This window comes from Cottoperca gobio, chromosome 6 (genome assembly GCF_900634415.1).
Source record: "Cottoperca gobio chromosome 6, fCotGob3.1, whole genome shotgun sequence".
Classification (NCBI taxonomy): domain Eukaryota; kingdom Metazoa; phylum Chordata; class Actinopteri; order Perciformes; family Bovichtidae; genus Cottoperca; species Cottoperca gobio.
In genome coordinates this window covers 8,950,952-8,963,493 of record NC_041360.1, presented here as the reverse complement: position 1 = coordinate 8,963,493, position 12,542 = coordinate 8,950,952, and the positions used below count along the sequence as shown (strand labels likewise).

Here is a 12,542-nt window from a genome sequence, read left to right as displayed (position 1 = left end):
GTCACTAGATTAAGCATTCACCTCACAGACATTGATTTAAAGCTTCAAACTCTCCTCTTTAGAGGGATTTTAATTCACTGCTGTTCTTAAATGTCTCCAGTAAGTCTCCAGCTGCAGAGTAAATTAGCTTTAAATCAATTGTGAAGACTGGAAATAATCTTTATAATCCTAAACACTTATCTACACAGAGTATGTGTATAGGATATCATTTTTTAAGCCACTGTTATGTTCAGGGGTAATTCTTTATATTGGAAAACTTAGTTATTTACTGGACTTTAAGATTACATCAAGGTTAATTACAGCACCAGTGAATTATTTCCCCTTGTGGGTAATTCTGACTGACAGCCAACGGGCTGTCTTTATAGGGTGTTTTCTTTTTTTTGCTATATACAATTTTTGGACAGTCTGTTTTGGAAATGTTTTAGAAATGTGTTTGCCAGTGTGTCAGGCTTTTTCGAGCGGCGCTTGTAGTGTAAGTGAACCGTAGCAAGTGAACTGCGACCCCACATTAATTCTATTAACCAAATGGATTACTAAACTTGTGCTGACACAAATATCTTTGGCTATCATTTCACCTCTCAGTTTTACAAGCTTTTGAAAGTATTCCGATTTATTATCCTACTGTGAATTAGAACAATTTAGGAGTATGACGCATATTTTCTTTTAGCAATATCACTTTCATCATCATTCTCATCATCTTCTGCTGAATCTGCTGTTCCTGTCCCTCATCTCTTAAAGGCCAGAAGTGGTGCAGACCAACTGTCCAGCTCGGGCTCTCGGAGCTGCCCAAAGAAAACCATTCTTCTCCCTTCTTCCTCTTCCACTTCCTCGCTCTCTCTTCACTCAGAGGTGACACACAGTCTGCTGTATCTGTCTGTTTGTGTCTGTCTATCTCTGCCACGGCAAACCCATCTAGTGTCCCCGTACTCAAACTCCCCATCCTTTCTAATGACTCTGCTGTGTGTAGTGTAAATTAAAACAAAAAGCTGCATTTCCCCAAATGAACTTCCCAGAGAGGGTTCAGTCGTGTTTACTTCTCTGTGAGTGGGTAGTGCTTGTTTTCATGCTGAAGGGCATGTTGTTGGGATGTGGCGGCTTGTAAATAATTGTTGACTCAGGGGACCGTGGGTAGTTTTAAGTTATCGTCTGTCAGAGATTCTGCATAACAAGCTTTTCTCAACAACTCCTTTTGTAACAATCTGTTTACGCCCGATGCAAACCCAAAGTGTTGATACGCTATCTGCTCATTTCTGCCTTCAAGCATTTGCGTAAAACGCCGGAGGAAGAGGAGCTTGAATACTACGAGATGCCTCTGAAATACAGGGTAGAGTAATTGAGTGATTGCATGGATACATGTTCAGTTTGTCACTGCTGTTGTTTGCTGTTGGCATTATTTAATGAGATATAATGGTTGGAGTGGCTCAACAGGCTTCCTTTTGGAACAAACAGCCAAATCAGGATTTAGTATATATAAAAAGCCCTTTTAGTTACACCCAGAATCACCATCAAGTCTCAATAGAGCTATCTTGGCAGGAAGGGAAGCTGCTGCACCTGACTGAGCCGAAACCCATTCACATACCTGGCATACAGGAGAGGGCTGACCGCCTAATCTCCAGGTTTAAGGGCAAACCTGACAGGCCACCAAAGGTGAACACCGTGCATGGACTTCCTATGAGAGCATGGTTTCCGATGTTGCGTCTTCACGTTTTATTGGGTACATTTCTGTATGTAAAGAGCATGCTATTGGTGTGCGTATGCACATCCTGCTAAGTCTAATTCGGCTTTCCACCATTCCTCTTTTCCCCCTGAAGCCTAAGAAAAAGACGTCCCGTTTCTTTTTAGAGCAGTGGCACTTGTCCCACGGCCTGACTGAGAGTCCTGGTTCACCACTATCCTCTCCTGACTCTTGCAGAAAGGTTGGGTTTTTGTGCTGTGGACTTATACTCTAACACAACTTATAGAAGTTTTTACTGTGAGAACAAGAACTTACTGGAAGGCTCTCTGAAGCTTGTTCAGTCTGTGTTTATTTATCTCAAGTAGTTGTTTTGCTAGGTATTTCCTTCTGCATCGCCTCTCTAACTGCAGGGCATTGCTTTCACCGTTTACACACGCGGGATTACATTACTGCTAGAATTAAAGGCTGACAGCTGGAACTATGAAAACAATGGCTTACAAACAGCCTGCCTTCTTTACCACAGTGACAAGCTTTTTGGAAAGGAGATTGTTTTTGGAAACTAATAAAAAATCAAAGAGTAACTACATTCTTCCTCATTGTACATCCTTTTTGTGATTGAATCATCTATTTATCTGCAGGAGCCAGCAAGGCCTCTGCAGTCTGATGATGACATGCCCTTATATGTGCTTAGTATTCAGGAGAGGGCTGAGCAACTTGCCTCTCAGTTTGAGGGAAAGCCAGCCCGACCAAAGGTGACATTTCCCTATTAACACAGAAAGCTGATCATTAATATTCATACGTTACACATTTTTGCTCTGTTGGTCAACTTCACCTTTTTAATAAGAGTAGACTCCAAACTCATCTATGTAGGCCTATAGGTTATTGGTGCTGTTATACCAGTTTAGCACAAACACGCACATCATGAGGCTAAACTGGTGGTTGTAAGAGGACAACATGTGACTGCAGTTAAACTAAATAGTAAGTGAATGAAAATGTATTTAAGATGGATTACATTTGACACAAAACAATACAAGCGTCTCTGTTTATGTAGTAAATGTACAATTGGAGACTTGTGTGGCTAGCCTTGACCACCACTCTATGAAGTGTTTTTCCTGAAAGATTGAATATAATCAGTAACTGTAGGGGTAATATTGACATTTCATCTTTAAACAGTATGAAAGTACGGTTTGTAAAAACATAAGAAGAACTAAGAAATCTTTATCTCAATAGTGCTAGCTTCCTGTTCTTACTCGGCTCAACGGCTAATGGAAAATACACGACCATGATGTTTGAGACTAGTTCACGTGACTTCATTTGTCACGTCCGAGATCGGAAGGAATAGGTTGGAATATTATTAAGAAAGGAGAAATGTAAAAAGAACATGGAAGTTACATGGGACTTGCTAAATTCACCAATGTATGCTAGCATGTTAGCATAAAACCCCAGAGGGAATGAAGCTGACCAACAGGCTGACAACAACATCGTGAAACAGTAAAGTTCATATTTGGTTTTTCAAATCTTGAATTCTCCTTTTTATAAATGGTAACTACTCTCGTCTCTCCCTCCTTTCTGTGGAGCTTAAGAAAAAACCCTCCCGTTTTTTAATGGAACAATGGCACCTGGCCCGAGCCCAGTCTCCCCCTGATTCTCCCCCCTCCACCTCTGACACCTCGAGACAGGTAGTCGTTTCACGCATGTGGTGACTCTAACACACTGCACCTGCACCCGGACTTTCATGAAGATGCATCATCTCACTTAGTTACACAAGCTGCTTAACACGAATAAAGCTCATCTGAGACTTGCTTTAAAAGCTGGCAGCTTGTTGTGAAATATCAAGAAACTCATTTGCAAACTGTTGATTGTTTTCTGTGGTTGTTGTTGTGATTAGCATGTGGGTGAGCAATCAGTCCTTGTTCTGACTGACTATCTGGACAGATATCAAAATATTCTCGTGCTTGAACTCAATTATAATTCCTATTTTGCCAAGGGAGTCCCTAGAAGTTGTTTTGGATTGAAAGAGCAGCTTGGCAGCAAAAAATCTCATCTAGTTTAATTCCCATGTTGACAAGCACAGTTCCAACTGTGGCGGGGTAACAATTTTGCAACGCAGTAGGACTGCAAAGCGAGTCGAATCTCATCCACAGTAATAGTTTGCATGGCTTAGGTTTGCCTCATAGTACATACTGACCTCAATTCTTCCCCTGGAAGGGATGCAATAGCTTTTTTTGAGTTGAAATGGATGTAAACCTAATCCTGGTTTAGATTAATTTGGGATTCAAACTAATAACAAACCAGTTTGAATGGTCCTTTACAGCATTTTCTTTTGTTCATATTTATTGTTTGATGAATAATGCAACAGTGCAGTGTGAGTGTGTCTGTGCATGTGAATGTAAAATGCATGATTGCTTTACTGTAAGTGTGTAAGCCCATATAGTAGTCTTCATGAACAATGAAGATCCACTTAGTAGCTGTCCTCTTTCAAAATGCTTATCTTTATGATGTCGCAAATCCAATAATGCTGTTTGTTTGGCAAGTAAATGGAAACGGATGTTAGCTATTTGAGGTATATGTGGTTTTGCAGTAAGGTGGAGCTGCAGGCACATCCAAACGCTTGATCAATCACGCATGGAAACATTGCTTTGTTGTGTATAAAACGTCCTGTCAGGCACTATTGTTTGTGAACACCTTCTGTGATTAAGCTCTCCTCTTCTCCTTTCTTCCTTCTGTTTTTCATATTATCTTTATTTTTTCATCCATCATTTTTCTAATGTTTGTCCACCTGTCTTTTTTCCCCTCCCTTAATGCTGTTGATAGCACTATGTGAGGATGTACACAGGCGGAGTTAGCTCATTGGCTGATCAGATAGCCAATCAGCTTCAGTCTCAGGAAGATCCTAAGCCCCTACCTGAAAAGAGGGATTTGGTAAGCATGCTGCCCCGGGGGTAGGAGGCATGTGGCTGCGCAGATCAAAGCCTCGCTTGCCAGAGAGTGTTGTTACGTACAGCGATATGTTGTTGACATGTTAGTTTTTCTGTCGCAGTATAACTTTAATCCATCTCCCTGTAGCTGTAGAGTGTGTGTTTGCTCCACAAGTAAACTTCTGTTTTGGATATTGTTGTGTTTGTAGATCATTTGCCCAATGATCAGAGATCCCCGCTCCTACTGACAAATAACCTTTGACTTGCTCTGTTGTGTGGTATTGTCCTTGGGTTATAAAGTAGCACGATTCCCAGCATACATTGACAGTGGCCTGGTGTGTGATGCCCACTAAATCCTTGATGCCTCTCCTCTCCTCTCCTCTCCTCTCCTCTTCTCTTCTCTTCTCTTCTCTTCTCTTCTCTTCTCTTCTCTTCTCTCTTCTCTTCTCTTCTCTTCTTCTCTTCTCTTCTTTTATCTTCTCTTCTTCTCTTCTCTTCTCTTCTCTCCTCTTTTCTTCTCTCCTCTCCTCTCTTCTCTTCTTTTTCTCCTCTCCCCTCCTTTCTTCTCCTCTCTTCCCTCCTCCTCTCCTCTCCTCTCCTCTCCTCTCCTCTCCCATCTCCTCTCCTCTCCTCCTCTCCTCTCCTCTCCTCTCCTCTCCTCTCCCTCCTCTCCTCTCCTCTCCCCTCTCTCCTCTCCTCTCCTCTCCTCTCTTCTCCTCTCCCCTCCTCTCCTCTCTTCTTTTATCTCCTCTCCTCTCCCATCCTCTTCTCTCATTTCTTCTCCTCTCCTCTCCTCACCTCTCCCATCCTCTCCCATCCTCTCCTCTTCATAAACACTGATCAATCCTCAATCTATCCGTCCACAGGGCTCTTTCAGAAAAGAGTTCCCCGTCAACTTTGGTGGCAGCGATGTGTGCTTCTTCTGCCGAAAGCGTGTGTACGTGATGGAGAGGCTGAGTGCAGAGGGGAAGTTCTTCCATCGCAGCTGCTTCAAGTGCGAATACTGTAGCACAACACTACGACTGTCCTCCTACGCCTTCGATGTGGAGGATGGTAAGATGGACATAAAGTCACTGAACATCAACTGCATCTGAAATTAACTGAATTTGTCGCAACACCAGAATAAAGCTTGAGCTGAAAGTCAACATCAAGCTCAGTTTTATTTATGTTTTAAGCCACTATCTGTACAATTTGAAATTGTGGGAGTCTGGCGCTCTCCAGTGGTTGTATCAAAAAAAAAAAAAAAAGAAAGAGACTATGGCACATGGACAATGCACACCACAATCTCCCGCTCCACCCATGGACACTTCCTGGAGACAGTGAGATGATTGAGCTGAAAGCAACACATAGACTGCACCAAGTAAAATGTTTGCACAAACATGTATGCCACAGAAATAATTATAAAGATGCTATAGCCACACGACTTTTAACATTTAAATCTAAACTTTAAAGACATTTACCTAATGTTACATTACCCCCTTGACCCCAGAGTCGAGTGCAGTCTCATAAATCCATATTTGTTCTTTCTGGGAGGTGTCTATTGTGCTCACAGACAGGCAGTAGATTGTTTATTGAGAGCGAGTAGCTATTTTTCAGCGTTAGCCGTGGGACTGAAACCCACAGACTGTCTGAGCTGAGACAGAAAGGAATATCTTTTTATTCAAAAAGACAAACACACACAGTCTACTTCTGCAGAAGAAATAAAGCCGATGGACTCTGTGAGGTGAAATATACAGAATATGCAGAGTGTATATGTATTTATGCATTGAATTGATTTATTTGTGTGCTGTCTGTCTCCTTTTTATCCTGCAGGGAAATTTTACTGCAAGCCCCACTACTGTTACCGTCTATCTGGCTATGCTCAGAGAAAGAGGCCTGCTCCCTCGCCTTCTCAAATCACTGCTAAGGTACCTGTTTCTGTTTACAAGATGAAATCCTTGTGGAAATCAAGATTGGCTGGCATTATAATGAAGAAATTAATTGTTTGGTTTATCTTCAAAATGCAGTGCTGAGGGAAGGGAACAAGGGCTTACATGTGGGAAGCAGAGTAGCGTAATGAGTAGGAGCAGGGAGTTGCATTAGACTTTCTTGTAGTCGATCATTTTGACAGACGGGGTCGTAAAAGTTCCATCAGCTAAAGTCTTTTTTAATGATTTACATTTATTTATTATATTCCGCTGGCTGATGCACATTATTAGTGTTACTTGCTTACTCCTTCATCCTCCAGCATCAAAGCACCTTGTTTTTCAATGCCATCGAAATGATTAGGGTTTTTAAAGAAAGTTCATATTGCTGAGGATACAAGGTCATGTGAGATCAAAGACTAGAAAATAGCTAAATAATATGCACACGCCACCAACTGGACAGGCCCTCTGTGATGTTCTAATCTGTCAAAATGACGGAAGGTATGGTCGGACAATATTCGGTTAACCCGACCTCTTAGCTGTGGCTGACGACCTCTGAGGTGTTGTTTGACGACCTCTTAGCTGTGGCTGACGACCTCTTAGCTGTGGCTGACGACCTCTTAGCTGTGGCTGACGACCTCTTAGGTGTTGTTTGACGACCTCTTAGGTGTTGTTTGACGACCTCTTAGCTGTGGCTGACGACCTCTTAGCTGTGGCTGACGACCTCTTAGCTGTGGCTGACGACCTCTTAGGTGTTGTTTGACGACCTCTTAGGTGTTGTTTGACGACCTCTTAGCTGTGGGTGACGACCTCTTAGCTGTGGCTGACGACCTCTTAGCTGTGGCTGACGACCTCTTAGGTGTTGTTTGACGACCTCTTAGCTGTGGCTGACGACCTCTTAGCTGTGGTTGACGCCATCTGTCTTTGCAGGAGAACCAGGCGCACCAAACTCCTACGGCGACTGTGGATGCCCCCGGAAGGGCGATGGCAACGGCAGCCCCGTCGGCCGAGCTCCAGCCCTCAGGTACCACACTTTCCTCTCTTGCTGCGGTGGCTGCGCCCCGCCGTCTGTTCAAGGGCGTGGGAGTCCCGCTGCGTAACCTCCGCCGCACGCTCTCCTGGACCTGCCACCAGGTGGCACACAACCCCCTAGACTCTCCCTTCCTGTTTACCTACTGCATCTACCTCTTCTGCTGTTTCTCCATCAATGTCCTGCTCAACCTCCTCTAGCATGACTCTTTTTCCCTTCCTTACTTTCTTTGCCAACTAATGTCAGTGGGATTGTTTAGCTGACTGTACTGACGGAGCGTTCATGTAAATCTCGTGATTCTTCGTCTCAGATCGATTCCTTGAAGATGCAGCATTCTTTCTGTCTCCGTTAGCAGCCATTTTATGACCTGTGATTGGTCGAGGCAGTAAAGCCGGCCTCTGGCAGCGTCAGTGTGGAAATGAATGGTGCATCTTGAATTTATTTTTTCTTGGCTTGGTAATTAAAATAAGAGTTCCTCTCTGGTCAGCTCTCCAGGCAGCAATATGTGTAACCCCTCTTCCTGTTCTGATTGTATCATGGCAGTAATGTGCCGGCTTTCTTACTCAAAATATCAGTAATAATTTGGTATATAGCAATACATTTATACAACCTAAGGTCATTACGCAAACATGATTTTTGCCTGCCTGTGTTTTAATGAAGAGCCAAGCTTTACCCTGGTGTGATTGTAACCTCTGGTGGCCCGTGACTGCTTTCTTTTAGCTCCACCTCCTCCTGTGTGATGTGTTCCTTTCTCTCTGTAAGCTGTTTTGCACCTACAGTATCCCTCTTTACTGAAACTAACCATTATGTGATGAAGTGCCTGTATCAGTGCTTTACCTTTCCCCCTCCTATCAGAGCAGCTTCAAACTGAGAGCTCTACTAGTGCTTGAATTAGTGCCTGTGATTGGCTCTCCTGTGATTTCCACTCCTCTATCAGACCTTCTCGGCCGCGCTGTCCTCCTGCATCCCTCAGCCTCTTCACCCCCCCCCCCCCCCGACAGATTGCTACTAAGACACATTTGTGTTTGCTTAATATAGTGCATCTTTGCTACATTAATTGGATTGCATATTACTGTTAAATATAATCGACATGAATAGAAAGAGCTGAACAGAACAGGTAAGAAAAAGAATAGCTAGAATTTAAATGTAGGCCTGCTGCTCTGTGTGGCAAGTGTAGTATTATACATTGAAATAGTTTACTAATGCTATAAACATACGTTACATGAATTCTAGATAATAATAGCTAAATTAAAGGATTACTTTCATTATGAAAGCTTGGCGACATTGAACAATACTATACGATAACCAGAAGACACACATCATTAGATGTGTAGAAGTGTGGAACATCTTGTCGTAGTGTACAGATGAAGTGTATCCCTCTATGGTAACCGCAAGTCAAAGTAAACCTTTTACCTGCTGAAGTCATTCACAAATCAATTTGGGTGAAATGTTTACGTTATTTATTTGTTTAGAGTATAACACTTCTCACTGAACCATACAAACTAATCGGGGAGTTTTGACTAATGTTGGCAAAAAGGAAACAAGCTGTTTAATACTTTCCTCTGCACAGAATACAATATGCTTCAGTATCAAATGTCACAGCTGTGCTTTTTTAGTGGGCTTTAGATGGGGTCACATTGACATTTTATCCTAATCGGAGGGCAATTTAATCTCCGTTTAAGTAAGTAAGGAAGTGTAGTATAACGTGTATACTGAGAAACACAGTTTTAAGATTTGCTTTTCAGGATGGGGGAAAAAGGCAACGCACCAACCTGGTACTCAGAACTGTAGAACTAGAGTGTTAAACTTTATGTGTGTGTGTTGATACTATTTGCTGTAGGAATATAATCTAATGCAATAAATTCAGTTATAGATCTTCAAGTGGTGTGTCCTTGTCAGTTTGTCCTTAAAATGCAAAGTTGCTTCAATATAGAGGGGGTAGATGGGATTAAGTAATGTAACAGCAAATGTGTATGGAAATGCACTAGTTTCCTGTTGGATGTGGATGGAATTGTACTATTAGGCTCATATGTTCACACAAACAGAGTCAGAACTTGTATCCATAATCACAGTAGTAGTTGCATGGCTCCTGCGCTGCAGAGGGCATCGCACTTCTCTGCTTCTCTCCTCTCTAATGTTGCACCGATCTGATTCATTTTTTGTGTGCTCTTTTTCCTTTGCCTCCATACCTCCAACCTGCTGCCCACCCCGATGTCATCATCTCTCCTTCCTTTGCCTTCCGCTCGATCGACAACCGCAGTACCGGAGGTCAACGGCCTGCAGGAGCCCAGCCTAGCCAAACGTCTCCGGGGAACTCCAGAGCGCATCGAGTTGGAGAACTACCGCCTGTCGCTGCAGAGGGAAGAGGAGCTGGAGGAGGTGCCTGAGGAGACACTTGCAGAACACAACCTCAGCAGCGTGTTGGACAAGGCCACAGATGCTGACCTGGGCTCCAGGTAAGAGCGTGAAAACAATTTAAAAAATGCACCTTTTTAAATGTCTTAAGCATTTTTTGGATTTCGAAGTTGCTGAACTTCTGATTGTTGCATGCTGATTCATTGAATTGTTTCTAGTGGGCCGAATGAATGTGATAGCAATGTCACAAAAACAATTTCTTTTCTTTCAAATTGAGTGACATTCAGTGTCATAAACAACTAACGAGCATTTTCAAAAAAAGATGTAATCTTCTATTTATCTTCTAATCATTGCGTCTATAGAACGTAAGTAAATGGAAAATGTCAATCATAAGTTCCCAGAGCCCATGGATGTCTTGAAATGAGGCCAAAACTGCAAGAAATTCACTCATAGAAGAAGACAAAATACTGAAAATAATTACATTTTATTTATACCTCTCTGTACAAAGGTGTACACACATCACTTCTTCTCCACACCAGTCAATCTTTGCTTTAAAGATTACTGAATGATTGATGCATATGACAAATAAAACTTGAAACTATCAAAAAGGTTATTGATTAAGTCATTAATAGTTACAGACTAAGATTTTACTCTTCCCTCCACTTGAGTTGTAAATGATCAATAAGTTGAACATGTGAGAATTTTGGAATAGAATATTGTTTGGGACTTATTATTTACACATTTTTGACATTTTACAGATTTAAGGTTCAATAAATGAATCAAAATATCAATAATGAATGTAATTATTAGTTGCGACCGAGTCTACATTTTGTCCTGATAAAATAAAAGTTTATAGGAGAATCTTTGGAAATGACAAATTCTCATAGTCCTACAGAAATGCTCGACACTTAAGAGAAGTTCATTCCTTCATTGACATTGCACGTTGTCTGATTCTCCCTGCCACTTGTTCTAACCCTTTCCTGGGACACCTCCTCTGTTTTCCAACAGTAGCTCAGAGTCAGACATGGAGGAGGAGGATGAGCAGGAGGACCATGATCAGGAGGAAGGTGAACAGCAGCCTCTCAGCCCCTCAGACCTTGGCGGGGTTCCCTGGAAGGAGGCGATAGAGCTCCACGCCAAACTGAGGGGCGAGGAGGGAGACGACGTGGGCGAGGCCCTGGCCGACGCAGTCAGCCGAGACGGGGAAGTAGATGAAGACGAGGAGGAGGAGGAGGAGGAGGAAGAATATGAGGATGAAGATGAGGAGGAGTCGAGCGATGGTAAATTTGTTAGCACGGTTTCTGTGAAGACTGGAAATGTAATTTGTTTGCGTTGGTGTATGTTAACACCCTGTCCACACTCCATTTGTCCTGCGCACAACTCCAATTGCTTTTTCTTTTATCAAAATCTGTTTCATGTGAAGTATCACTGTCTCAAGTATTGTTCTCCTCATCCTCTCTGCTTCTTTCCCCCTTTTTCCCTCCCCTCCTCTTCATTCCATCCCCCTGTGTCCGCTGTGTCTGTGTGCGTGCGTGTATTTGTGTACGTGTGGATGTATTTTCTGTGTTTGTTGGGCCTCTGTCTCCCCCTGCTGGCAGAGGGGGATTACTGCCCCTGGGATAGAGAGCTCATGTCAGGCCTTTGGCTGGAGAAGCACCTCACAGATGAAGACGATGTTGGTACATTTAAAGGTAGCAGCAGAACTGCCTGTGGATGCGTTTGCAGTAACTTTGAGCGTGAAATATAATCCTGGCTGGTTTGGGTTTCTTTTTCAAGGATTTCTACAATAAGAGTGTGGCTTTTTCTTTTATTCGCTGTCTTTTGTTTGTTGTTGTTTGCGGTGTTTTTTTTTTTTAAGGATTTTGTGTTCATAAGTGTGCTTCTTAACCCTGTGAACCCCACAATCCGCTGGCAGGTTTGAAAGGCATGTTTTTTCTTTTTCTTTTTTATCGCCAGAGTTGCACCATTTGTCTGAAACTGTAAAAACAGAGACTTTCAAATATTGCTTGTCCAGTCTTTGAACAATCATCACAAAATCTAAGCTTAAAATTACGATGTGTCATCAATATGGCTTTATTCTACACGTCTCTTTTCGTTTCTTTTCCAAAACTAAACCGTGTGCACTTACTAAATCCCATAAAGAAATATAAAATTCTGCGCTCTTCAGCACAACTGGGAAACCATGAATGACTCAGCCGAGACCAACTGTAATGTAACAGTCATGTGCAGTCATGCAGTCTGTTTACACAAAGCAGAGCGAGGACAAGATAAAGATGGATGTCATTATAACTATATAATCTTTGAGTTCTCTCTACTCCTGTCCATGATCGTGCTGTTTCTACAGCGGTGCAGGACTTCTATAGTGCAGTAAAGAGAATGCTTAAAAAAAAAATAAAATAATACAGTGACAGCAGCCGTTAATGTGTCCTCACAAACCAGAAGCAAATTTGCATCTTTAGCTTAGCAGACGTCCTGATGTTGTTGAATCGTAAATGTGAGAAAAAAAGTTATTATAAGCTCCTGTCATTCATAATAAACACATAAAGTGACACAGTATGTAGATGTCTATCTGTATAAACGTATTTATGCCTCATTTATATGATGGGGAAGCTACGACGTTAGCATAGCCCTGATCAAACCACAGTGAGTTCAGAGGGTTA

General features: G+C 42.3%; 1 protein-coding gene across 10 annotated transcripts in view; it reads left to right on the top strand.

Moving 5' to 3' along the window:
- mical3a (microtubule associated monooxygenase, calponin and LIM domain containing 3a) overlaps positions 1 to 12,542 on the top strand; it is a 65,223-nt gene that overhangs the window by 29,185 nt on the left and 23,496 nt on the right. For all 10 annotated transcript variants that reach the window (XM_029433595.1, XM_029433588.1, XM_029433590.1 and 7 more), the window contains 13 exons: positions 739 to 849; positions 1,262 to 1,324; positions 1,534 to 1,647; positions 1,812 to 1,916; positions 2,314 to 2,427; positions 3,253 to 3,354; positions 4,490 to 4,597; positions 5,460 to 5,646; positions 6,406 to 6,500; positions 7,428 to 7,521; positions 9,788 to 9,983; positions 10,891 to 11,162; positions 11,481 to 11,573. In XM_029433595.1, coding sequence (XP_029289455.1) covers positions 739 to 849; positions 1,262 to 1,324; positions 1,534 to 1,647; positions 1,812 to 1,916; positions 2,314 to 2,427; positions 3,253 to 3,354; positions 4,490 to 4,597; positions 5,460 to 5,646; positions 6,406 to 6,500; positions 7,428 to 7,521; positions 9,788 to 9,983; positions 10,891 to 11,162; positions 11,481 to 11,573 — 1,654 coding nt within the window. The remainder of the gene's footprint in view (positions 1 to 738; positions 850 to 1,261; positions 1,325 to 1,533; positions 1,648 to 1,811; positions 1,917 to 2,313; positions 2,428 to 3,252; positions 3,355 to 4,489; positions 4,598 to 5,459; positions 5,647 to 6,405; positions 6,501 to 7,427; positions 7,522 to 9,787; positions 9,984 to 10,890; positions 11,163 to 11,480; positions 11,574 to 12,542) is intronic.